The sequence below is a fragment of the Peromyscus leucopus genome, chromosome 5, assembly GCF_004664715.2.
Source record: "Peromyscus leucopus breed LL Stock chromosome 5, UCI_PerLeu_2.1, whole genome shotgun sequence".
Lineage (NCBI taxonomy): Eukaryota > Metazoa > Chordata > Mammalia > Rodentia > Cricetidae > Peromyscus > Peromyscus leucopus.
Window position 1 is genome coordinate 86,162,653 of NC_051067.1, and position 27,321 is coordinate 86,189,973.

The 27,321-nt window shown below is 46.6% G+C and overlaps 1 protein-coding gene across 2 annotated transcripts; it reads right to left on the bottom strand.

The window, feature by feature from the left end:
* Window positions 1–11,320: 11,320 nt before the first annotated feature.
* Ciapin1 (cytokine induced apoptosis inhibitor 1) lies at window positions 11,321–27,300 on the bottom strand. 2 transcript variants are annotated; one of them, XM_028871454.1, is made up of 9 exons: window positions 27,215–27,300; window positions 22,738–22,923; window positions 22,203–22,355; window positions 20,056–20,132; window positions 19,231–19,393; window positions 17,019–17,092; window positions 15,683–15,798; window positions 12,811–12,892; window positions 11,321–12,332 (listed from the first exon to the last, which is right to left on the bottom strand). In XM_028871454.1, the coding sequence occupies exons 2-9, from the start codon at window positions 22,892–22,894 to the stop codon at window positions 12,222–12,224; spliced, it is 933 nt and encodes a 310-aa protein (XP_028727287.1). In that variant the 5' UTR covers window positions 22,895–22,923; window positions 27,215–27,300; the 3' UTR covers window positions 11,321–12,221. The 2 variants fall into 2 exon arrangements, with proteins under 2 accessions (XP_028727287.1, XP_028727288.1); XM_028871455.2 differs by lacking the exon at window positions 27,215–27,300 and adding an exon at window positions 26,891–27,192.
* Window positions 27,301–27,321: the final 21 nt, after the last annotated feature.

The following is a 27,321-nucleotide window of genomic DNA, read 5'->3' on the forward strand; positions in this document are numbered from 1 at the left end:
GGGGGGAGTAAAGGGCTGTCTCAGGGCCACTGGGCAGGGAATGTGTGGGGCCACAAAAGACAACAAAACGCAGACTTCTGACCCCAAGTGATCGGAAGCAGGAGGTGTGTGGGAATGTCCACCACATTCCTGGGGCATTTTGAGGAACTGTGGCTTGGAGACTCTCGTAACTAACGAGAGAGGAACGGGGATGGGAAGGATGGGTAGACAGCGAGGAGGAACACAAGGCGGACTTTGCTCCTTCTGTCTTGAAAGTGCCTCCCCTGTCCATTTCTGAAATACTTTCCGAGATCAGTGCCAGCACCACCACCCCCATGGGGCCTTTCAAAGTCTCCTTAGTTTTGTAGGACACCCCCCTACATAAACATGCCTAATCTTGGCCAAATGTCACCTGGCACTTGGGAGAGAGACTTAGATTCCCCCAATAAGTTTATAGTCTCTGATAGCTTGGGTCAGCTAACCCAGTAAATGGATTGTTCATATACTGGACATTCGATAATATATTTTGCCAACCGTGGCTGACTGGATTCCTAAAGGAACACCTATGGGGAAAGAAATTTCCAGAGACTCGCTTGCACTGGGGACTCGAAGCCCCACTGAAGATGTGGAAATTGAAATTGGGCAGTTCTCCGATCTCCCAGTAGGGGGCGCGCCAGCACAGTACTAGAGGACCGAGATTGACAAGGGAACATCCCGGCCTCAGAATGAAGCTACAGGCCTTAGGCAGGGGTGACTGTGGCTGGTTGGATGGTCCCCTGGGGGAGCGGAGGCCATGAAACTACCAAATACACAACCAGAGTGAGCAGGAATGGGGGGGTGGGTGTGTTTACAGGGACTTGGAAGGCCAACAAGAACACTGAATCAATCTTCTATTCCCTTCATCTGTAACTGTCATCCATTTATCACAAGGCCACAAACACCAGGCAGTGTTTGAGTACCTGTGATCCAACTTTTACGAGTTTTTAAAAATCATTATAAACTAAGCCTGATGGCTTAGCTTGTAATCCCAGCACCTGGGAGGTGAAGGCAAGAGGATCAGGAGTTCAAGGCCAGCTTCCGTAACATAGTAAGTTTGAGGATAGCCTTGGAGTATATGAGAACCTATCTCCAAAAACAAAACAAAAAAGGCATTATAAAGCCATGGGTGCTGCAGGCCACAGAAATATGGAGCAGGAATTCGGCTGACTATAGCAAAGGCTAATACTTGGGAAAAGCAGGGCTCTTCCAGAGAAAAAAAGCCAACCCTCAAGGAGTCTTGGTGATATTAGCTTTTAGATATATATTAGCCAGTTCCTGCAATGATTTTCTGTGTGCTATGGTAGCTTTCCCAACTGGTTCTTCTTCTAAGAACTTCTAACAGTGTGTTTTATCAGAGTTAACCTCTCAAACATCCAAAGACAAATGGCAGACAGAAATAGCATTCCAGACCACTTGCCGGTCTCCTGAATTAAGGTAAATATCCATACGGAGATACCGCCTAGGCCAGTAGGACAAGGTGGATGTTAGGTACAAATCTTTGCTTCTTGTGCAAATTAAGCTTAACCCTTTCTTTCATAGCCCAAATGGTATCTCTAGACCTCCCCTTTTAACATCTTAACTAAGAACAAAAGAGCTTTCAGATACCAGGTGCATCAAGCTATGGCACAGGCTTCCTAGCTGCCGAGTAGACTCACCCTGTCCAAGTGGAAAGTGGCAGGGCAGAGTATGGCTGACGGTAGATGTGGGGCCACGGATCACGGGAAGAGAAGAAGAAGGAAAGAAGATGGAGACATGAACGAAGACGAAGATGAGAATGAGATGGAAAGAACTTAGAACTAGGAAAGGACAGGAGGAGAAGGGACGGAGAGGAGCTAAGTATGAGAACAGAATTGAAGCTGTGTAGATAGAATTTTGTATAAGAAGAATAAAGTGAATGGACTAAAGAGTTTCATGTAAGTAGATTCATTTGATATACCTCAGATATTCCGCCGCTCAGAGCATCTTCCCTGGGACTCTGGGAGAAATCTACTCAGGGCAGGCATCTGAGGGGCTTTTGATACAGGGGCAGATCCCAATTGTTGGGATTAAAGGCATGTGCCACAACTACCAGGCTCTGAGATCTTTCCAAAGACCTCCATTAACTTTTCCACCAAAAAAAAAAGCCTTTCAAAACAAGTCAGTATGAAGCAGATTTGGTATTTATTAAGAAGTGGTTTCGCCAGGCGTTGGTGGTGCACGCCTTTAATCCCAGCACTTGGAAGGCAGAGGCAGGTGGATCTCTGAGTTTGAGGCCAGCCTGGTCTACAGAGCACGAGATCCAGGAAAGGCACAAAGCTACATAGAGAAATCCTGTCTCAAAAAACCAAAAAAAAAAAAAAAAAAAAAAAAAAAACATTAAAAAAAGTGGTTTGGTGATTAAGAGCACTGGCTGCTCTTCCAAAGGACCCCAGGTTGATTCCCAGCACCCACACAGCAGCTCACAGCTGTCTGTAACTCCTGTTAGAATTCCTGGCTACTCCCCCAGCTACATGACCACACATGCACTGTCCAGTAGCCAAGCAAGAGGCTTAGTCATCCCAGGGCCTTCCATCCTACGTAATCCGTGCACTTCATGACCTCGTAATTTGATCGCAGTGTGATCACACAATCTATGTGCATGCATGGCATAGCTAGGTAAGCCCATATGCGCATGTGCAGGGGGGCCCTATAAAAAGTGGGCCCCACATACCCCTCCTCCCTCTTCCTGCACAATCATTCCCATAGGCCTAAGCACCCCCTTCTGTTCCCTTCCCTTAATAAACTTATAGTGGGTTTTGTTGTACCTCATGGCTTTTCTCGAATGGTAAACAACACCACTTAATGAATAACATTGTGCTGCTTAATAAATAACAACTCCAGTACCAGGCGATCAGATGACTTCTTCTGGCCTCCAAAGGTACCAGGCATGCACATGGTACCCAGACACACATGCAGACAAAACACCCATACAGATAAAATACATTTTCCGAAGGTATTTTAATGTAGATTTAAGCATGGAAATTTAGGGGGAAAGAAAGGCTCTTAGGGAATGGGCAGGACACACTGGAAATGTGGTGTGAATGTGTCCAGAGTTAGCAAGAGCCGTGCGGGTACAGCTTTAGGGACTTCTGAAGTCCAGCTCTCAAGGGGATTCCAGGGTTCTCCCTCTCCTCCTTCTCCCTCTCTCCCTCTCCCCCCTCCCTCCTTTTAGACTGGGTGTTACTATGTAGCCCTGGCTGACCTAGAACTCAGAGATCTACTTGCCTATGCCTTTGGAGTACCGGGATTAAAGGCATGTGCCACCATGTTCAGCTAGGAAAATTTCAAAATGAGATCATAGGGTGGTTTGTAGGGCGCACTGGAGATAGTCTAGGCTGAGGAGATAAAGCCAGAGATCCCAAGGATTAAAGAAATCCTTACTATCCTAGGTCACAAGGGAGTTAAGACATGTTTTGACTAAAAAAAAAAAAAATTCACAATCATGTTTGTGAGATTCTCAAAGAAGCTATTCCTTTCCTAGTTATAAACCTGTAAGGACCTTTGAGTTTAAAGGTCACAGACACTCAGGCCTTCAGCATGACTCACTGCTGTTTTAACATCCTTATTTGAATTATCTCTATTAAAAAGAAGAATGTCTCTATGTAGGCAATTTTCGTGGCAAGTTTTGTGAGCCCTGCTGAAATCCTGGACTCTCAGTTGGGCAGTCTTCACCCCGACTCAGGTGAGGGGCTCCTTTTCCTAGCCACATCCCCTCACCATGCCCCACCTCTCTCTCCTGCCTCCAGTCTCTGCCGACCTAGCTGTGGGCTCTCACACTGCTCCATCCACAATGAACTTGGACCTCCACTGACTGTTGAGGGGGCGCCTAGATAAGTCCCAGCCCTCCTGCCTCTCACAATGCCCTTACAGAAGCCCTGCTGTTGCCGTGTGGTCCTGTCCCACGATGTGGGCATTCCCTACCCGGGTTGGCTGGCTCCTGTGTCAATTTGATACAAGCTAGATTTATCCGAGAGGAGGAGGCTCAGTGGAGAAAACGCCTCCATCCGATTAGCCTGTAGGCAGGTCTACAGGGCATTTTGATAGTGATTGATGCAGGAGGGCCCCGCCCACTGTGGGCAGGTGGACCTAGGCTGTATATAGGCTGAGCAAGCCATCAGCTGCGAGCCAGTAAGCAGTGTTTTCCTGAGGCCTCTGTTTCATTTTCTGCCTCCAGGTTGCTGCCTTGGTTTCTCTCCATGGCGGACTATGGCTTGAGATATGTAGGCCAATAAACCCTTTCCTCTCCACTTAGGCCATGTTGACTTAGGCCACGGTGTCTATCACAGCCATAGGAACTAGGACTCCAGCGATGCCTTTCTTCAAAGCCCACAGAGCGACTGCAGGGATGAACTACTCAGGCAAGCGAAGGAATCCGGACTTGGTCTAGAAGTGAGACCTGCTGGCAGGCTGACGTTAGGGAGGTCGCAAGTTTGAGGGCAGCCCAGACTGCACACAAAGACCTCCGTGGGCTCGGTCGGCATGTATGTGCACACCTGTATGTGCATCCACAGATGAATGGGAGGGAGGGACTTCCGAGCACTTTGGAGCCTGGCTGAACCTCAGGGTGGTTTCTGAATGTCACAGGGTCTGCAGAAGTAAAGGACTCTTGCTGGGTGGTGGCCTGCAGGCCACCAGCTGTCAGGCCACCAGAAAGGAGCCCATGAGCTGATGCCTGAAGTCACTGAGGGCCAAGGGGCAGCTTCCCTCCCTGGAGTGTCCCCTCCCTCCATATGTCGCTGTGGCAAGACAGCAAAGGAGGCAGAGAGGGTCAGGCTGTGAGCACAATCCAGACTTCTCCAGATTCGGCTTCATTTCATCACTCACGGTGTCCCATTGTGGGTTTGGTGGCGGCGGTTTTTGAGGTAGTAGGGTTTCCTGTACAGTCTAGGCTCGCTTTGAACTCAGTTCTGCGTCGTCCTCCTGATTGCCAGGGTTACATACGTGAACAACTGGCCACACCACTCCTTTAAGGGTAAAGGTTGAGTGCCCGAGCCCAGCTCCAGCAGGGGCTCAAAGAGGAGACGTGAAGTCAAGGAGGGAAGGAGCCTGACGTGATCTGAGGGTGAATCAGGATGGCCGCCCATTTACTGAAAATAGGCTGGCTACACCTTACCTACTCTGTAATTGCATTATAGTTTAACCACGAACACTACTGAAAGCAGACTTAATGATTCTGAGGTGACAGTGGTCGCCAACATCGTTACAGCATTTTTCTTGAGGCAGAAAGCAGTAAGTTTAGCAAGAACCTAAATGCCTCTTGTCCTCAGAGTTTCGGTAAGCCCGCCGGCCACCCTCTTACACTTCCTCCAGCGTGGTCTCGGCTCAGCCCTTGTGGTCAGGAGGCGCCAGAAAGTCCTGAGAAACAAACCCATAAGAGCGATTTTCATTCTTCAAGGGCATGACGTAGCATTTGGACCCTGTAGCATAGCGAGCGTTGAGCTGTTTCCTGATTGCATTCCTTTGCGTCATAGTCTTATAATACGGGCCTGCTCCCCTCATAAGCTCCCAAAAGGGGAGGCCCTGACATCTTACTCTTTTCCCATTATACCATACCATTCTGATTCCTTCAATGTATGCCCCTGTATATAACAGAGGGGGATTGAGCCAGTCTAACTTCTTAACAGAATCTGCTCCCCGTGGGGCGGATCAAATCTTGTCATTCATCCAGTAAGGCACTAATTGTGAGCACTACTCTATACTTGTTAGCTGGATTCTCCCCCTTAAAGGCCTCAGGCTCTCTGAATGTGGGCCCTTTGTTTCTCTTGATTGTGTGTTTTTCAGCCCTGGGACCAGGTATGCCCAGTTAGCAAATCTTAAACTCCTCTATTATTGGTGTAATCAGGGGGCACAATGGAGATTCTTTTGTGGGAGTAGGCAGAGTTATCATGCTATATAGTCCCAGAGTGGCAGGGACTTTTTTTTCTAAAGAATTACTTTGTTTAAAGAGACAGGTATTATTTATGTTCTCATCCTTCACCAAAGCCACAAAAATTTCCCAAAGGAAGAGGCGTAAGGAACTCCCATAACCCACAGTGAGAATCGTGAAAATGAAAGTGAAGTGATGGTGGGAACCTGGGACTGCAATGTCTAAATGCTGGAACTTTGTCAAGCAGCATCGGTCGCCATGCGGGCCACACGGGCTGAGAATTAACAAGGCCTCCTAGACAATGCACAGCACACTGTGCGGGTCCCAGGGACTATAGATGGTTTTGAAGAAAACTATTATTTTCCATGTGAAACACCACCACCTTTAAAACATAAAAATCTATAGATCTCTCTCTCTCTCTCTCTCTCTCTCTCTCTCTCCAGAGTTTCTCTATGTATTCCTGGCTGTCCTGGAACTCAATGTAGACCACACTTGCCTAGAGCTTGGAGATCCCCCTGCCTCTCTGTCTCCTGAGACCTGGGATTAAAGCCATACACAACCATGACCAGCTTCTCTCTATCTCTCTCTCTCTCATAGATGATTTTTTTTTTGAAGACTTTTGTGTATGTGTGTGCCTGTTTGTGTGGGTGCCAAGAGGCCAGAAGGTGTCAGATCCCATGGAGCTGGATTTACAGGCAGTTGTGAGTCACCTGAGTGGGTGCTGGGAACTGAACTCAGTCCTCTGGAAAAGCAGTAAGTTCTTAGCTTCTCTCCAGACCTACAGATCAACTCCTAATTTCTGGATAGGTTTTTTTTTTTTTTAAATTTTTTATTTTTTGAGACAGGGTTTCTCTGTGTAGTTTTGGTGCCTGTCCTGAAACTCACTCTGTAGGCCAGGCTGGCCTTGAACTCACAGAGATCTGCCTGGCTCTGCCTCCTGATTGCTGGGATTAAAGGCGTGTGCCACCACCACCCAGCTTGGATAGTTCTTGAGTTGCATCTCTAAGTAATTATTTTGATATTTTATGTTTTTTTTTCTTTCCATCTCATTTTGGGCTTTTATTGCCTACTTCTGCACAGCTGTTATTGATTTCCCAAGGCATTTTAGTTTTAAAATTTTAGGCTGGAGAGATGGCTCAGCAGTTAAGAATATTAGCTACTCTTCCAGAAACCTGGTTTCGATTACCAACAATCACATGGCCACTAATGATCATCTATAACTCCAGTTCCAGGGGATCCGACCCCCTCTTCTGACATCTGGGGATACTGCATACACATGATACACATTTATAGATGCTGACAAAACACTCAAACACATACATCTCAAAAAAATTTTTTAAATTGTAAGTGACTCATAAAATGGTGTATACATGTATGCATGCATGGTAGCAAGAGTCCTCCCAATATGATGTTCCCATACAAGTAATTTGGGTTGATTCTGTTCTATCCCAGGTCCATTTCATGTTCTTCCTTCTTCTTTGTTACATTCCCGACACCCATAATTCTTTGTCCTTTGGGTGAGCTTTGCCAGGGAGCATTTCATCATGTCTCCCTAAGGTCCTCTCATGCCATCATATTTTATATGTTTGTGTAACTTTCAGCAAAAGTTTTTCCCAGGGCCAGTGAGATGGAACGGTGGGTAATGGTGCTTGCCACCAAGCCTAACTACCTAGGTTTGATCTTGGAACCACCTGTTAAAGAAGAGAACCAACTCCACGTTGTCCTCTGACCTCCTCACACAAATTACAACAACACATGTGCTCACACACAAATAAGTGGAAAAATTTCAGGTTTTTGTCAGTACTCATCTGCTCTGTGGTGACAGTCTATGTATTATTGCTATTCTGTGCTACCTTTATTTCTTAACTTTCACTTTTCAGATAGAATCTTGCTATGTAGCCCAGACTGGCCTTGAACCCTCTGCCTCCTGCCTTTTCTTTTTGCCTGCTAGGGTTTTCAGGCTATGTGGACTCTGTATCTGCTGTGTTGTTCTGGAACAGTCTCTGAAGGTCTGTGACAGGAGGTTCAGGACTTTGTTCAGGCCTAGTGGAACTTTTCTTAAGGCCCAGCATTTACGTTTCCTTAGTTTTATAAGTGAAATATCCCCAAATACAAAATACATGCATGTGTAAGGCACATAAGTCAATAATAAAATTCCTCCCACCCAGCCCAAGATGGAGAATCATCAGTGGTTTAAGCGTGCTGAGCATGTTCGAGAGGCCTTAGGTTGAATCCCCACCACCGTGAAAATAAACAACCTTGGTGGTGGATGTGGTGGCTCATGCCTAATACTCAGGAGGCCGAGGCAGGAGGACTACCTTTTGAGGTTAGCCTGGCCTACAAGGGTGAGTTCTAGGCCAGCCTAGACTACTGTATAAGAGCCAGTCTCCAACCAACCAACCCACTTTCCTGCTACCCTGGAAGCCTGCTTCCCACCTCATCTCTACTCCAGAACATGCCCTGGTCCTGGGTGTGCTCACCAGTTTTCTGGAACTTCTTTGTCATATGAACTCAAGTAGATGTGTGTGTGTCCTTTAGATATTTTAATTTTCCTTTCAGCCCCATTTCTCTTTCCTGTACACACGTATACACACACACACACACACACACACACACACACACACACACACACACACACACACACACAGATATAGCTCACCCCTACTGCTGTAAGTACCATGATGTAGCCCCATAACTCGGTCCTCCATTCTTTTAACAGCTACCTGAATCCACCCTAAGTTCCTTCTCTTCAAATATAGCTGCTTGGGATTTGGGGGCTGTTTGTTTGTTTGGAGACAGGGTTTCTCTGTGTAGCTCTGGCTATGTTAGAACTTACTTTGCAGACCAGGCTGGCCTCGAACTCAGAGATCTGCCTGTCTCTGCCTCCCAAGTGCTGGGATTGCAGGTGTGCACTGCAATGCCTGGCGGGGTACTTTTTTTTTTTTTTTTTTTTTTTTTTTAGCTTGTTTTCTGCTGTGTGAAATTTTTTTCTCTAGCACAGAATGCACTTTAGAATCATCCAGGAAAACCTGGCAAAGCACCAGGCCCACTCCAGAAGATTCTGACTTAACTGGTCTTCATAAATAAAACGCAGGCATAGGAGGTTGTTTTTTATTGGGGGAGCTGCCCAGTGATTCTAATGGACAGCTGGTGTTGAACTGTCCAAACTAATTCTGCGGCGCGCCCACCTGGCCACACCTCCACCCTTAGCGGGTAGGGTTTCTGCATAGCCTTCCCATCTCCATCCCCACGTACTGAGTGAAGCAACATTGCTGTCTTCATCAGAGAACTATCAGCCAGGGGCTTCAAGTGATGGCAGGCTTCCCTGTAGACTCCCCTCAACCAGGAGTGTCTGCAGCCAGCGCAGCCCGACCCACTCATTTCCCTCACACTTTAGCTCCAAGCCCCGCTTGGCGCCTTAAGTCCCGGCTGCCACCAAAGCCCCGGGAGGATGTGGCTTGTCTCTGTACCCAGACCAAGTGAATGACTTCAGAACAAGGCGAGTCTTGATGCCACACTACTAAGCCAGGGAGCTGGAGGAAACCTCAGCAGTTAAGAACTCAGCTGCTTTTGCAGAGGACCTGGGTTTGATTCCCAGCACCCACATAGTGGTTGACAGCTAGAACTCCAGTCCCAGGGGATCTGCTCTCCATGGGCACTGCACAAACCTGGTGTGCGGACATACACATAAAATGAAAAAGAAAAAAAAACAATTTTTAACCAAGTTTGGCATGATGGCACATTCTTGCAATGCCAGTATTAGGGAGGCTGAAGATCACTGTGAGTTCCAGGCTAGTTTGGGCTACACAGTGAGATTCAGGCTAGGGTAACCAGACCTGGTTTCAGACAGGGGGAAGAGAGGAGGAAGGGAGGGAGATGGAGGATACAGCCTGGCCTACATGCAACCCAGTCTCAAAACAAAACAAACAAAAACCAAGGGCTGCCAAGCCTGATGGCCTGAGTTTGATCACTGGACCCACATGATGGAAGAACCAGCCCCTCTGACCCCCACATGTGCGCCATGGCACGCATGCCCTCACACACATAAACACCAATCATTACAAGGCTCCTAGGCCTACACCTGCATTCACGTAAACTTAGGCTGAATTCAGGGAAAGCTGACCGTTTGTGGATTCTATACTATAAGCTTACAAATGGCTAAAACTTCCCCCTAGGCAGGCAAGACTCTGCTCAGAGACAGCTGTGTCCCACCACCCTTCCTCAGTGTCCAGCTGTAGCTAGGCTGGGACCTTACATATGCTCTGGGCAAGGGCTTTCTCCACCATCCTAGGACCCTGAGTTGATTGCTTCTGGAAGGCTAGAGTGACTGCCACCAGGGCCCCAATAATCATGTCAACCATGCCATTGTCCTTTGTACCAGCCACAGTCGGAAATCAACAAGCAGGTCTTGGGGGCTTGTGGCATTTACTAAACCCACAAGGAAGCTCTGGTCCAGGAGCTCCTCCTCCTCAACCCAGAGTCCAAAATGTTTGTCCCTCACCTTGGCAACTGCAGAAGCAATCAACAGGTCTGTGGCTGAGCCAGCTGATCAGAGCTAAACCTAAAGCCATCTTCGAGCTGTTAGTTTTTGTTGCTATGTGACAGATCAGTCAGCCACATACCCCTTTATTATCTCTGTCAATTGCTCTGGCCTGAGAAAACCTTTTGGTTTTGGGACTGGGAATCAAAAACAAGGTCTTGTGCATAGGCAAGTGCTCTATCCACTGACCCCAGCCAGTACCTCAGGCACAGGTTGTGTTCTCATTGGAAACTCTTCGAGGAAGACAATGCTGGCAGAACCCAGCTCCTTAGAGCTGTGGGGCTCTAGCCCCCACTTTCTTGGTGGCTATGCGTAGAGGCATGTGGTATACCCCTAAAACTTCCAAACTAGGGGCTGGAGAGATGGCTCAGGGGTTAAGAGCACTGGCTACTCTTTCAGAGGACCCAAGTTCAATTCCCAGCGCCCACATGGCAGCTCATAACTGCCTGTGACTCCAGTTCCAGGGGATTTGAAGCTCTCATGCCAATGTACATAAAAAAAAAAATCAGAAACAAAAAACCACACTTCACAGCTAACTTCTGCATGGGCAGCAAGACAAATGCTTTTCTTCTCTACTTCTTTTAAAGGATCAACTGAGTGGGCCAGACTCACTCAGGATAATCTCCCTTGTAATTAACTGTAAGTCTAGACGGGACTGTGAGTCTTTTACAAATCCTTTCACTTTATCGGAACTTCTCCATTCAGGCCCAGAAGAGAACCTCCAGTGTCATTCAGGTCTTGCTGTAATTGGAGGGGAGGTAACACAGGGCAAGGGTCACTGAGGTCAATGGGAATTCTGTTTCTCAAAGGGGCTTTTCCTACACCCACAGCTAAACTTCAGCAGCAGGGACCAGCAGAAGCAAGCTAGGAGAATCAAGTTTCAAGGACAGGTAACAATGGACACTTTTATTTAAAACAGAAAAGATCAGGCACGATGGGTTACAGGCGTGTGGCAGGCAGGCAGCAAGGAGAATGAAGGGGTCCCCTGTTCTGACACTTCCCTGCTGGCCCAGCCTGCCCTGACCTGCTTCTCCCCCACTTCTCAACCTGGACTCTCCTACAGGAGATGGAGACAGGTCCTAATCTATAAGGGCAGCTCTGGCCCACTCCCCTGTGACATCGGCTTCTTCCAAAATGAGTTTCATAGTCCAAGTTGAATGTGGACGACTGGAACAGACTGCACACACACACACACACACACACACACACACACACACACACACACACACATACACACATACATACATACAAGGGACACACAGAACCCTGGAAGTTTCATACCTACTGTTTAACAGAGATGACAACAGGACACAGATACAACACTACAGCAAATGGGGTGAGGTGGAAGGCAGAGGGACAGGATGGGTCACAGCAACTGGAGGAGCGACTCCTTTGGTGCCCCTGGGCCCTCTGACAGCTGACCCATGGCTCCAAGAATCACACACTGAGGAAGTCAGTCCGGCAGCATCACTGAGTGGAGCCGGGAGCTTGTACAGCATAAATAGTCAGGAGTCTAGCCTCAAGGGTGGAGAGGGTCAGCACTGTCACATCAGGAGTGGAGCTCCTTAGGGTTCACGCTTCTCCTGACACTGTGAGAGGCAGGTCTGTTGGGACACAGCAGCACCACACACCACTGCACCTCAGCAGCTTCACTCTGCTACAAGCCTCTCCCTGCGAATGTTTTCAGAGTGATTGAATCCAGAGGTGGGAGGAGGCAGTGGCGGGGGCTGAGGGGCAGGAGGCGGCTGGAGGAGGAGGTGTGTGGGCCTGAGGGTCCTCCTAGGCATCCTGGAGATTGCTGTTGCTCAGGAGCACCTGTTCTCCAGGCTTGAAGGCTGGCATCCCAAGGTAGGGGCAGTTGGCACAGCGGAAAGCATCCCCCAGGTAGCACTGTGGAGAGAACAGGAGTCAACAGAGGCTGAGGGGCAAAGGAAGGACATCTTAGTATGCCCACAGGTCTCTTGTGCTATGAAAAGTCAGTCCTAGGGTGCCAGCCAGGGGAGGTGACACACACACCAGTAACCGCTGTGCTTGGGAGGCAGAGGCAAGTTTATGGCCTGCCCGAGTTTAAGCCCTGTCTGAAGGAAGCCAGAGGGCTGGTATCTCGGGCAGCCTCTACTACAGGATCACATCAAGGTCAGCCAAAGTACTGAGTAAACCACATCCCACACCAAGGAAGAGACAAAAGGGCTAACAAAATTAAAAAAAGATAGCCACCCCTCAGCATGGGCATGCTCAGGACAAGCTCTTCTCATCACAGCTACATACATGGCCTTTCACACCAGCCTACTATGAGAAAGCTTGACGACAGACAGATCTCTTAATGGCAGCTAGTCTATGTCCCGATGTACTGGGTGCAGGTACGTACATTTCCACAGGCTGACTTGGGCTGAGCACCCTGCTGCTCCTTTGACTTCTCTCTTTCCAGTTCTTCTGCAAGGCCACAGGTGCTAGGGAGAAACCAACGGCTGATGAGTGAGACTTGCCACTACCCAGAAACTTCCAACCGCTAACAGTGCTAATACACATTTGAAGATTTTTTCTCTCTTTACCAAGAGTCAAGTTAATGCTACGGACCAGCAGGCTGGAGTAGGCTGCTGGGGAAAGAAGCAGAGTCGCCACAATTTCCAAATTCAAGAATAGAAGGTGCTGAGATGCAGCTCAGTGGTAGAGCACTTGTCTAGTATGTGCGGGACCGTGAGCTTAATCCCCAACACCACAAACAAACAAAAATAAAAATAATCAACAGAAAAATCTGGGTTTTTACTTGAAACCCTCTCATTTGCAAATGTTGGGAAATTGGAACACCTAAAGACTGACGAGGGCTGCGCGGGGCAGTCAGGACTGAAATCCAGCACCTGGGAGGCAGACAGAGAACAGCTCCAAGTTCAAGGTCAGCCTTAACTATATTGTGAGACTCTCAAAAAACGAACAAAAATAAATAAAAACAACCAGTGGATTGATAAACAAGTCAAGCCTGCACGGCATCTGCACAAACACAACGCTAGGCTTCCCTGTTAGGACAGAATGACACAGGTAACCTAAAATTTCACCTCTCTCACACCCCCACCAGAACTACAGAAACAACACCACACCGTTGGAAACGGTAGGGAAACCGAAGATTCCACTTAACAGATAAACCATCACTCCTGCCAGACCCTGAAGCCTTGCGGTGGGTGCCAAAGGGCTGGTAGCATACATGAAAAGACCGCCCTGAAGCAATCCAGCCAATCTGAGTATAGGACACAGGGCTCTGGGATTTGGAGCCTCCCTATCCCCAACATCGACCTAGATTCTCTTCAATAAAAGTGACCAAATCAATCCACCTAGATGCTCAGTTAACATGATCAGCTTGTTTTCGTTTATTTTAAGAAGTTTTTTGAGACACAGTCTTACTATATAGTCCAAGCCAGCTTTGAACTTGCAACCCTGCCTCAGTCTCCTGCATGCTGGGATTGTAAGTATGCACCACCACACCTGACTCTGTCCTCTACTTTTAAATTAGGAAGACTATGACCACCAAGTATCCTAAGAATCCTCTAACCAGGGAGTCAGAGGCCAACTAAAAGAAAAAGGCAGCTTGGAAGAGCTGAAGAGATGGATTAGCAGTTAACAGTGCATACTGCTCTTGCAGAGGACTCATGGGTACCAGTGTAAAAATGTTAAAAATTAAATAATAAAATATTAAATAAATAATAAATATTAAAAATTAAACAAAACAAAACAAAAAACCAGCCCAGCGGTGGTGGTGCACGCCTTTAATCCCAGTGCTCAGGAGGCAGAGGCAAGTAAATCTCTGAGTTCAAGGCCAGCCTGGTCTATACAGTGAGTTCCAGGCCAGTCAGGGATATAGAGTAACCCAGTCTCCAAAAGCCAGGAAAGGGTATTGGTTTCTTTATATCTAAATGAAAAAGGATGGTGGGGGCGTAATAGCAAAGAGAAAACTACAAACTAAAATCATGATAGGAGTAATTAAATAATAACAAAGGTTTTAGAAGATTGATAATCTTGGGGCTGGAGAGATGCCTCAGAGGTTAAGGGCACTGGCTACTCTTCCAGAGGTCCTGAGTTCAATTCCCAGCAACCATGCGGTGGCTCACAACCATTTGTAATGAGATCTGGTGCCCTCTTCTGGCCTGCAGGTGTATGTGCAGGCAGAACAGTGGGTTTTTTTTGGGTTTTTTGAGACAGGGTTTCTCTGTGTAGCTTTGCACCTTTCCTGGAACTCACTCTGTAGACCGGGCTGGCCTCGAACTCAGAGATCCGCCTGGCTCTGCCTCCCGAGTGCTGGGATTAAAGGCATGCGCCACCACCGCCCGGCTAGTTTTTGTTTTTTTTTTTATTAAAAAAAAAAAAAAGATTAATAATCTCCCAGAAAGGGACAAAAGAAAAATACTAGAAAATGTAAAAGAGGGCAAAAAAATTATAGGACCAGCCAAATTCAGTTGAGCACACCTTTAAAGTCAACACTCAGGAGGCAGAGACAGGCACATCTCTGTGAATTCAAGGCCACCTGCTCTACAAAGCAAGTTCCAGGCCAGCCAAGTCTTCACAGTGAGACCCTGTCTCAAAAACAAACAAACAAAAAGAACTAAAGAGGTCAACATCTAAGTCACATGTTACCTAGACAAAAACTCCTAAACAAAATAAACACTACTCCCAGGACCACAGACTTGGCTTTTAAGACTGCAGAGATGCACAGAAGAACAGACCCTACTCTAGGCAAACTATCATAAAATGATACCAAGGAACCAGGGCCCCAAGGATTTCTTTCCAAAATGGAGAAAGTAGTCTTCTGGATCAAGGTTTTATGGAAGGGTCATCAGAAGACAGAAAACAGCCCAACTGTCTCTGAACCCTTAAACCACAGGGAAAAATGACTTCTGACTCGGAACTATGAAGGCTATGATACTTTCTGTTCTTTTTTCTTCGGTTGTTTGAGGCAGGGTCTCACGTGGAGCCCTTGCTGGCCTGGAACTCTCTATGTAGACCAGGCTAGCCTCAAAGTCAGAGAGCTCTGCTTGCTTCTGCCTCCTGAGTGCTGGATGCCCAGCCAGGATGCTTCCGTTTCTTCCTCCAGAAGATGGCGTGGGTCTTTGCTATTCTTTAAGGTTACCTGCTGTTTGGTTTACTCCTCTATACACCTCACATCTCACAGGAAAACCCATTCAAGAGAACAAGGAACAGAGATGACCACTGGAGAAGAACCTGCAGCCCATACCCGCTCCCCCAGCACTCACCAGTTCTTACAGGCCTTCCTCTTTTTCCCTTCCCCACATGACGGAGCCCTCAGGGAGGCTGGATCGGGCTTCTTCAAATCTTCTGGATCTAGCAGTTCATCCGAGTCGATGAGATCCTGGAGAGTAATCAAAACAATCAGAACACAGCCACCATCTCTCTGACGAAAAGCTGAGGTAATCGCAGGCTATGAGAGAGCACACACCACTCGCAGACACACACACACACACACACACACACACACACACACACACACACAGAGCAAAGTTGGCCGGTACTATATAGAGAATGTGTGTGTGTTCATGGTGAGAGTGGGAACAGGTGAAATGCAGAGAAGTGCTGTATTTATTTCAATATATGAATAATCACAGGAATAAAGTCAAAGTAAAACATTTCCCACAAAATTCCAGAGGAATAAAAGCAAATAATGATACATATATTTGTGTAACTTTTTTGTAAATGTGAAGACAGTTACATTTATAAATTCTGAGAGCATGAACCATGGCCTATTTTGCTCATCACTCTTAACAGTAAAGGTGTTGAAACAACTTCCCATTTTTATTTTTCTTCAAGACCAGGTTTTTCTGTGTAGCCCTGGCTGGCCTACAACTTGCTCTAAAGACCAGGCTAGCCTTGAACTCAAGAGATTTACCAGCCACTGCCTCCTGAGTGCTGGGATTAAAGGTGTTCGACACCATGGCCCAGCTTAATTTTCTGATAGATGGGCAGATCAAAGGTGCAAACACTAAGTTTAAGACAGTGAGCATTCAATGAATTTCATTCAGTGAGCATTCAATTGCCTAGACAGAGGCCAAGAAAGCATCTCAGCTGCCAAACTCTTTCCTGGTTTATGTCTTCAAGAATCTTTACTATTTCATGTAAAGACGACAAAAAAAATCTGTAGGGGAAAAGACATTAAAAAATAAATTTAAAATGCTACTAATATGGAATTTCCTAATAAAAGACATGAAATCAGACACTGCTACATCCTGGGCCTTAAACACATTCACACCTACAGATCAAAAAGGCTACTCCCGGGGCTGGAGACGCGGCTCAGTGATTAAAGTACTTGCTGCTCTTGCAGAGGATGTGGGTTTGGTTTCTAGTACCTACTCAGCAGCGAATAACTACCTGTAACTCGACTCCAGTTACAGGGAATTCAACACCCTCTTCTGGGCTGCGAGGGCACCAGGCATGCATATAGTGCACAGACAGACAGACGCACACATACAGACTCATATACATGAAATCAAAACAAAACAAAAACTGAAGGCCACTTTTCACTACAGCCGTTCACACTGATGCAAGGCCTGAAAGGTGACCGCAGGGCCAACTCACCACGCTGTCATCCTCCATGTCATTGGCTGAAAGGGTCCAGAGTTTGGCGGCATCAGGATCCACAACAGGCTTCACTGCATCCAAGAAGAAGGAGAGAACTCTTTAACCAGTCGGAAGCAAACTACAAGCAAGCCCACGCAGCTCCACTAGGAACAAAAGGCACAGCTTCACACAGTAAAGGCAGCCTGCATTGTTTGCCTTGTGCTGGGCACTCCTCCAGCGTGCCCATCACCCTACCTAGCCCTAAGCACCGTGTGGGGTGCCTGCCACCCTAGTCTTGCAGCTGTAGGTATACGAGGTCACGACCTCCACCCGATGCTGCCTTTTCCGTCCTACCTGACTTTCCACACCCCCTCTGCCTACTGGAGCTATTCTGAGAATCAAATGAGAGAAGTGTCAACAACTCCAAAACCAGCAAAGATTTAGCCTCACTTAAGCCTGGTATATAAAAAACAGACTCTAGTGCTGCTGGTGGCCAGGTCACAGTCAATGACAGAACATTTTTCCATCTAGGTCAGGATACCAGAAAGAATCTATGAGCCTTAGGGCTGGGGATTTAGAGGGGCAAATCCTCAGTAAGGCCTTTTGGGTAAACACACCACCAGGGATCATCATTGCCACAGCTGGATACTCAGAACATCCACATGGTCAACTGCTGACCTAAGCTGTCTCAACCCTCCAGGAAGCATGAAATCAAAGGTCCAAACACTTCCCGAGGCCATGTTTGAGAACATGGACCTCTAATTCCTGCCACTCAAGAAGACAGAGAAGTGAGGACCAGAAATTGGGGTGGAAGTACTTCATAAAGATCAAGGCTGCTGGGTGGCAGTGGTGCACACCTTTAATCCCGGTACTCAGGCAGCAGAGGTAGGTGGATCTCTGAGTTTAAGGGCAGCCTGGTCTATAGAGTTATTTCCAGTACAGCCAGGACTACACAGAGAAACCCTGTCTCAAAAAAAAAAAAAAAAAAAAAAAACAGAAAGAAAGAAAAAGGCTTGCGACTAGACAGCAAAAGAATGCGGTATGGATATGCCAACAAACACCTGTTAAATCTATGCCTTCTTCAGAGGCAAGAAACAACTGAGACAAGAGAAAAGAGCAATAGGAAGGAGGAGGATGAGCAAGGTGTGCATGCACACAAACATGCACACAATTGTTTGAGCAGAAGAAACGCGGGTTTTGGGGCAGTGGTAGCACACACCTTTAATCCCAGTACTTGAGAGGCAGAGGCAGGTGGATCTCTGTGAGTTCAAGGCCACCTGGTCTACAGAGTAAGTTCCAGCACTATTTCACAGAGAAACCCTGTCTCAAAAATAAAATAAAATAAAATAAAGAAACACGGGTTTTGTTTTTAAGCATTTCAACAGGACACATCCTGGAAGATGTTCCATCAAAATCAAACCAACAAAACTGTCACTACAGCTCTGACAGAAACATTAAAATAGTATCTACAGGGGATGGTAGGAGCAAGGTACAATGATGTATATGAAAATGCCATGACAGAAACCATTTTTCTGTATGAATATGCTGAGTATGAAAATGTTAACTTAAAAAGGTATGTTAAAAATGGCTGTTGCACATCTAAAAAAATTAAACAATAATTACATTTTTAAAATTCTAAAATATATAAAACATTAAAAAATCAAACTAGCAAGTAATCTTTAGAAATAAGTTTGTGACTTTACAGGCATAGAAAAAAGCCCTACAGCCTGGCAGTGGTGACGCACGCCTTTAATCCCAGCAACTAGAAGGCAGAGGAAGACAGATATCTGTGAGTTTGAGGCCAGCCTGGCCTACACAGTGAGTTCCAGGATAGCCAAGGCTACAGAGAGAAACCCTATCTCAAAAAACAAAACAAAACAAAAGAAAAAAGAAAAGAAAAGAAAAAGAAAAAAGCCCTGAAAACTGAACAAGAGACCCTGTGCACCATTATCGCCATTGTGACGTCTCCTAAAGATAAACCCGTCCTTTCAGGGTCTGGAGAGACTTCATCAACTGAACAAGTGACTCAGGCCTCCAATATGAGGTGGCCTCAGTGCACCAGGAAATTGTCAGGTTTGGATACTAATATGTCTAAGATAAAAGCACGGTAAGCATTCTGCAATTTGCAAATGACAGATTAAAGGATAATCTAAGACTATTTAGATCATGGTTCAGTTGCTAACAAGCTCCTCAGGCCCACTCACATAGAATGTCCCCAGGCTAGTCTTACCTGAAGACTTCTTGGAAATGAAAAGCTTAAGCTGGCTGGAAGAGCCCACTTCAAAGTTTGGCTTCTTGCCAGTGATTTGAACTGAGAGCAGGCTGTCACTGTGGTAGCCCAGGTGTTCCTTGACAGACTGCACCTCCTCCGAGCTTAAGGATTCCCGCTGCAACTGCAATTGAAGATATCCAACGTTATCAATGCACCGTCGCCGTTCACTGTTTCACCAAGCCAGCCTTGTGGCCAGCCTGGACAACATCCAACAGTGAGTCTGTCTCAAAAAAGAATTTAAGGCCCTGAATCACATTTTTAAAAAATTTAGAAATACAACACCAACAGTTATTATGGAATAACACCTCTCCAAAACCAAGGAAACGCTAATATTTTTACATTTAGTTTCTAGAGGAGACTATGGAACTATAAAATGCCTCTGCTTAACTTGAACATCTTTACTCTACTGTCCTAAGTGCTCAGCCCCCATCTAGACTTCCACCAAAAGGTCTAAAGGGACAGTATTCCATCTAGGCCTAGACTTGTATACACTGAGATGGGCAGCAGCAGCAAGCAACCTGTCCCCTGCAGCAAAGCCACCACATTAAAGAATTCCAGGCAGACCAGTACCAGCCACGAGTCTTCAGAAGGGATCTGCTCCCAAGGGTTTCTTCTTCGAGGCATCTCGTATTTAACTCTTAGGCAGTAAGTTTCAAATGACCGCCTAATTCTGAAGAGCACCTCTAACCTTACTTGCCCCCAGCTACACTAGGGACAAACTTTCTGGGTCTGAGTCACCCAAGGTTTGCACACCTAACAAGGAAGGCTCTCTCTCCCTCCTACCTCTTTTACTTCCACCAGGCCAGAAAGAGTCAGGGCCGAGCACAGTTTAGAGGGCGTCTTCATTTTGTCATTGTCACCTGTCAAGGAAAACCCCCATTAGTGGCTTCCCACGTCAAAGCTGGGGAGAACTCTAAGGCTCTATCCTCTGTGAGCCAGCAGGCTCTCAAACAGAAAAACCTTCTTTGTGTAATGTGCATAGAGTTCAGTGACAGCAGTTTAACTTGAAAAATCTTTTGGTTGTTCTAGTGTTCTCTCTTAGGCTAGGATAGGTCATAATTCCACTATTACCATTCTGCTTCTCAGAAATCCAGAGAAAGTTGGGTAATTCATAAAGTTATAAACTGTCAAGTACACAGAAACCCAAGCTTTGTCTCTGTAGAGCTCTATCAGACACCATTTAGTGACCCAAGGTTTCAACTTCCAGCAAGAAGGGGCTGGAGAGATGGTTCAAGTGGTTCAGTGGTTCCAAGCACGGACCACTCTTGCAGAGAATGGGAATGTGGTTTCCAGCACCAACACTGGGAGGCTCACAAGCACCTAAACTCTAGCTCCAGAGGTTCAACACCTCTGGCCTCCTACACTCATGTTCATATGCAGACAGACAGAAGGACTGACAAGAGTTCAAGGCTAACCTGGTCTACATAGTGAATTCCAGGCCAGCTTAGCTACAGAGTAACATCTTGGGGTAGGGGTGGGGGAAAGCCAGTCAGCAATGTAAAATATAATAAACTCTGATTTAGATTTAAATGAACTATTTAAAATAATGTGGTGTGTTGAGTGTATGTTTACATGTGGAGGTCAGAGGTCAATTTTAAATGTTTTTTCAGGAGCCAGCCACCATTTTTGTGAGACAGGGTTTCTGAGGGGCTAGAACACCCAAGTAGGCTAGACTGGCTGAGCAGGGAGCCTCAGGGATCCAGCTGTTTCCACCTCTGCAGAGCTTTTAATATGGGCTCTAGAGGTTGAATTTAGGCCCTCATGCTTGCACCTCAAGCACATCATCAACTGAGCCGTCTTCTTGGCCTGAATAATGTGAATTTCAATGCACTTACTTTTAATTTTTGTACTATGTATTCAACAACTGAATTTTCTGAAAATTTAAATTGCAATTTAAAAAACAGATTAGAGGGGCTGGTCAAGAGGTCTCAGTGGGTAAAAATGACTGCTGCATCATCTTGAGGACTTGAGTTCCAACTCAGAACTCATGTGGTTTCCAGCACCCACAATGGGAGGCTCACAACCACCTTAACTCTAGCTTCAGGGAGATCCAACACCTCTGGCCTCCTGCATTCACGTTTATATACCCATGTGCAGGCAGGCAGAGAGACAGTCAGACAGACAGACGTGTGAACGCACACAAACTCATTCTCTCTTAAAAATAATAAAAAAAAGTTTTCCAGCAAGAAAGCTGGTGTCTGCGATAGACATCACAAGGTCACAGCTCTAGATATACAATTCCTGTTTTATTCATTCCAAAATATTTTCATTTCTATTACTCACCTATTTCTCTCTCTCTCTCTCTCTCTCTCTCTCTCTCTCTTTTTTTTTTTTTTTTTTTGTTTGTTTGTTTTTCAAGACAGAGTTTCTCTGTGTGACCCTGGCTGTCCTGGAACTTACTCTATAGACCAGGCTACCCTTGAACTCACAGTCCATATGCCTCTGCCTCTCAAGTGCTGGGATTAAAGGCCTGCACCACCACCACCACCACCACCACCACGCTTCACATATCACTCTCCACCACCACCACCACCACCACGCTTCACATATCACTCTTTAGCCCCATAATTCCAGCCATTTCTTTTCAACTCTATTCTGGAATAAGCTCAGATTCACAGGAAGTTGCTAAGTGCTCCTCCTTCCTGCTACAATGGTCTCTGTGTTAGAGACATGACAAAGATGAGCCTTTCATGGTGACAGAATTCAGCCATTCACCATTAGGGACAATTTTCTTCTATTAATGACCTGACAGGTCACCAAAGATGACACTTTTTTAATACCTGTTGCTCGGATTCTAACATCTATCCCTGAAAAGGAACCACTACAGAACACTGATCTCCAAGTGGTACCTCTGGCTCAGGGAGACAGCATGCACATGCGAAAGACTCAGTTGTGTTAACCGCTCCTCTTCTGAAGACAGATGTCCTTACCTATAGCTGTCTCCACTGGCTCTTTCAGAAACAGACATCCCCCTGGCCGAAGGATTCGGGCCATCTCAGCCAGAACCTCAGCACTGTGCAGAGAGACGCTTCCTGGGACTACACCGGACAGAATAACATCGAAGCTGGATTCTTTATGGGCAGCTGAAAAGAATAATCAACAGTTGTCTACCCAGGGAGAGATCTCCCAACCCTCCCATAGACCTCCCAGAGGATACAGCTGTCATCCCAGGAGAAAGAACTACATAGCAAATATGAAGACCCCGATATTAGCAAAAGGGTGTTAAGACTGTTCTGCTCCATGTTTTACTAAACCCTAGTAAGATCAGGGAAAGAAGTAAAAAAGGAGCTTTTTAGAACAAGAAACAGCCACCAAAGAAAAGAACATGCAGAAATTACCAACATGCCCAAGTGCGTGGAAAAAATGGGGTGACCCCAAACAAAATCAAGTGTCAGAAACTACAAGCAGCAGCTCACCCATGAAAACTCTTCTTGCCCTGAGAAGAACAGAGTAGGTGGCACTTACCCTGCAACAGCTGGCTGATGTTTTCTGTGAACACTTGGCCCTCGCTGCCGGTCAACCCTTGAAGACGATCTACCAGTTTGTTCAGAGCCTCCTCAGGAGATGACTTGTCCCAGAACACTGCCACAAGGTGGCCGGGGGAGATCCCAAACTCTGCCATTCCTGCAGTGCTGCCGTACCTAAAAGCCACTGGCAAAAGAAATCAAGACAACAAAAGTGGAGTTTAATCCTGGGCTATCATCAAGTATGAGTCCAACAACTTCCCCCTAAGGATGCATTACAGCTTGGTGTAAGCCCTGAGAGTCTGACTAAGGAACCTAGAGCCCCAAGGCTTCATAATCCCAACATTCCCTGACATGACAGGTAGACAAGACGGAGATGGCAAAGTCAAGTCAAGGGGATCAGAATCAAGTAAAGAGGCTGGAGTTAGAGCTGACTACAAAACAATCAGGCCATTCATCAGGCTGAAGGGACTCACAGAGGAAGGCAAGAAATTGGCAGCTGTCCTAACCATAGTTACAGCTTAAAAAAAAGATTTAGAACTTGCAATCAAACACTTCCTTTTCATTCCTTATAAAAATTCAGTTGCACTGAATCTGCAGTGACCAGCACTGTTTTCTGCATTTAACATTAGCCAGCCTCTGTGAAGCACCGTATACATACATTATCTCAACTGACCCTCAGACTAGCCTGATATTAGGGAATTCCCAATGTACAGCAAAGATCTGGGTCAGCCAACACTGCATACAACCAATATTACGTGAGTAAAACAAATGCTGGGACTAGAATCCAAACCTGTGTAACCATGAAAACTTCCCACCCCGGGTTAGTTTTCTCTTCCACTTGATATGCAGGTCTGTATACTGTGAAGGAGGCCAAGGGATACCTCTGTTCGGCTCCTCCTTCCTTAAACATTAATGCTACCAAGCTTCTAGCTTCAAGCTAGTGAAACAAAAAAGCAGTGGAGGAGGCTCATGCTGAACACTCTGACTTCTGCAGAGATGGCCAACTCTTCGAGAATGACACCACCACACTTTCAGGCTGAATTTAAGTCACATGCATTACACTTTCCTTCTATAAAAACATTCACTTTAGGGGCCAGCAGATGGATCGGCCAGTAAGGACACTTATTGCCAAGCTTGATGAACTGAGTTCAGTCTCAATGTACCCCCAAGGAGAGAGAAGTGACTTATACAGGTTGTCCTGTGACCTCCACATGTGCAGGTGTGGCACAGATGAGCATACACATACACACACACACACACATACACACACACACACACACACACAAATAAAACGTAATTATTTCATTTTTCTGTTACTTTTTTGGGGGAAGGGTCAAGGTCTCATATAGCCCAGGCTGGCCTTGAACTTCTGATCCTGCCTCCTCTTTTCCAAGTACTAGAATTACAAGTATGCAACCTCATGCTTGGCTTGAAAAATGTTCACCTCACATAACTGTTTCCTTTGTGTCTGAAAACTATGACCTTTAACCAGAGTCACCCTTGATTACACAGTTTTGTCCCTTTAGAAGTAAGTTACTAATGGTTTTCAGTGCTACGGCAAAAGTGAAGTCCTTAGCTAGCTAGATTCAAAGTCTAACTTCCATTCCAAAATGACTCTCTACTGCATTTTCTTCAACCACACCTTTTTGTCTAGTTTCTTCATGTGAACACCAGCTCTGTGCTATTCTGACTCAACAAAAAGCCTAGAAGGATGCCGTGTGGTTATCAGACAGGCAGGAGTGATTGGTTGTTTGGGATTTTAAATCCTTAAAAAGTACACCATCGAGAACGAACACTTTAAAGCTTTTAATTGTCACATGATTTTGAGAAAGAAGACTTATAAATCTTTAAGTTGGGTAATTTGGGGTCAATCTCACATTTAAGAGCCTGTCAGGGGATGGGCAGTGGTGGTGCACGCCTTTAATCCCAGCTTGATCTCGGGAGGCAAAGCCAGGCCAATCTCTGTGAGTTCGAGGCCAGCTTGATCTACAGATCAAGATCCAGGACAGGCACCAAAACTACACAGAGAAACCCTGTCTCGGGAAGAAAAAAAAAAAAAGAGCCTGCCAGGGAAGACAAGAGTACTTACTGCTGGGTAGTAAATTATTAAAAATGAATAACCTGTAAAACTGCTTTGTTTCATTAAGTACAGGACTACAGCAAGTCAGCTGAGTCTCCTTGTCAATAAACAGCAACAGTAAATAACCTCATATTTTTAAGACTGATAAGAAATCTGGAACAGTAAGTTACGTAAAGCACTCGGCAGAGGCTGGTACACAGGGCTCAATGAAATACTGTCCAGTCGTCTGTCTTTGTTTCCAACAGTCTCGGTAAAAGCTCTCTCCTCCTTACAGATGCTTGTACTGGAGGAATGCGAAGCTTCCTTTTCATCCTTAGAACTTCACAAGAGAGCCTCACCTCTGACATCCAGTTCCAGCAGGACTGTCAGTAAATTATTAGAGTGTAAGTAAAACATTCTTCTTCCATAACAGGAGGGACCTCACAAGTAGATTCAACCTTAACCCTCCCCCTCCACCAACACACACACACACACACACACACACACACACACACACACACACACACCCCTACAGCTCACAGTCAGCATTTCCTTAATAGACAATGTTCTTTTCAGCTCTAAGAGCCAAAGTGTGACAATTTTCATCACATTTTTTGTTACTGTGGTAAATGTTTCAAAACAACAAAACCAAATACACACACACACACACACACACACACACACACACACACACACACACCCAGCGCCAGCATACTCAGGAGCTGTGACTCAGGGTGGTTTCACAACTTCAAAGAGGTGAAGTGGAAGTCAATGTCACATAATTGACCTTGTTTGTAGGATGTGTCTCCAACTGACAGCATCCACCCAAGGCTTTTCAAAAATGCTACTAACAGCCATGTGTGGTGATATGTGCCTTTCATACCAGCACCTCCAAGACAAAGGCAGGCAGATCTCTGGGAGTTCGAGACCAGTCTGGTCTACATATCAAGTTCCAAGACTACATAGTGAGACCCCATTTCAAAAGAAAAAAAAAGTTATTATCAGACAGTAAGAGCAAGAGCAAACATCTGAGAACTCCTGGAGATGGACGTATTTATCTTTAAAGCACCTAACAAGCAGATTCTTAGGCTTGTGGTCCCATTTAAGGTTAATGGGGGTAAGGGGTGGGGTTGGATCTGACAGTGGCTGCAGGTGTCACTGATGAGGGACAGGGGTACGGTTCAGTGGTTTGTGCTTAGCTAGCACATGTAAGGTCCTGGGTTCAGACGTCAATACCACAAGATCAAACAAACTTAGTAGTTAAGAATGGTGGAGCTTGCCTGTAATCCTAGCTCTCTTAGGATACTGAAGAAGGGTCATGAGTTCTGAGGTCAGCTTGGGCCTCTCAGTGAAGCTCTTGTCTCAAAAAGCACTATCAGAGCTCTGGGGATGGCTCGGTGGGTAAAGCCCATGCTTTCCAAGCACAAGGTCTCGAGTTTGAGCCCCAGACCCCACACAGAAAAGCTGGATGTGTGGGCCATCGAGATGATTCAATGGGTAAGGTGCTTGCTTGCTACACAAGCCGGACAACCTGAGTTCAATCCTTAGAACCCAAAGTGGAAGTAGAAAATCAACTCCTGAAAGTTGTCCTCTGACTTCCACAGTGCACATTCCTCCCCCCAGCATAATACAAAAGAGAATATATGTAATTTTTTAAAGCTTATGTGGCTGAGTGTGTAATCCAGCACGGGGGAGCTGGAGGCGGGCAGACTGGCCAGCCAGTCCAGCCTTAACCGGTGAGCTTCAGGCCACCAGGGACTCTGGCACAAGGGAGGTGGACTCCTTCTGATGAAAAACAAAGCTGTCCTCTGGCCTCCACATACATGCTCGATCATGACAATAAACGCACAGTTTAGATCTTTCCTAGTGGAGCAGCGAGGCGCTCCGCTCCCCTCTGAAGACCTCGCTTGGACTCGGGCACGTCAGACGCTAAGAAGCAAGCCTCTCCCAAAACTTCCAAACGGTGTGTTAATGCCAGATCCCTGGACCGCACCCTGGCAGGGGGTCACCTCTCGGGACCAAAGCCTGGGTCCGTTTTCTAAGTAAGCATCCTAGCTAAGTCGGAACTAAGTGCCGGGCTCAAAGGGACAACCTGTGACTCCAGGTTCTCCCAGATTTCGCGCTTTGCGCCAGGTGCCCTGAAGGAGACCCAAGGTCACACAGATGGCTCTGAGTAAACTGGCGATCCCGATGCCAGCTCCGGGTTTCACGCGGAAAGAGGGAGGCACCAGCCGAGCCCCGGCGTCAGGAATGCCGCCGCATGCGGGGCCCTGGCCACGGTGGTCCCTCACCCCGGCTTCCCCGGGCAAGCCAGGGTCGGCGCCGGGAGCCGAAACCAGAGGCCGGAGGATGAGAGTGGGCCCGAGGAGGCCCGTTAGGCCGGGGCGGGCGCGCGAGCCGCCCCGAACGAACTCACCTTCCTCCTTAGCCTGAATACCCGCTCCGCAGACGCCGGCTTCGCGTCTCCCGTCTCTCGCGAGAAGAAGCCGCACAGCACCTAGTCCTATGAAGTAGACGCGGCCC

Bases quoted from the DNA above. Each gene is read 5' to 3' on its own strand.
- Ciapin1 (XM_028871454.1), bottom strand. From the start codon at position 22,894: ATGGCAGAGTTTGGGATCTCCCCCGGCCACCTTGTGGCAGTGTTCTGG. The intron at 22,356-22,737 runs GTAAGTGCCACC...TATTCTTTTCAG, and splicing joins CATCAGCCAGCTGTTGCAGG to CTGCCCATAAAGAATCCAGC. The intron at 20,133-22,202 runs GTAAGGACATCT...TTTCCTTGACAG, and splicing joins GCCAGTGGAGACAGCTATAG to GTGACAATGACAAAATGAAG.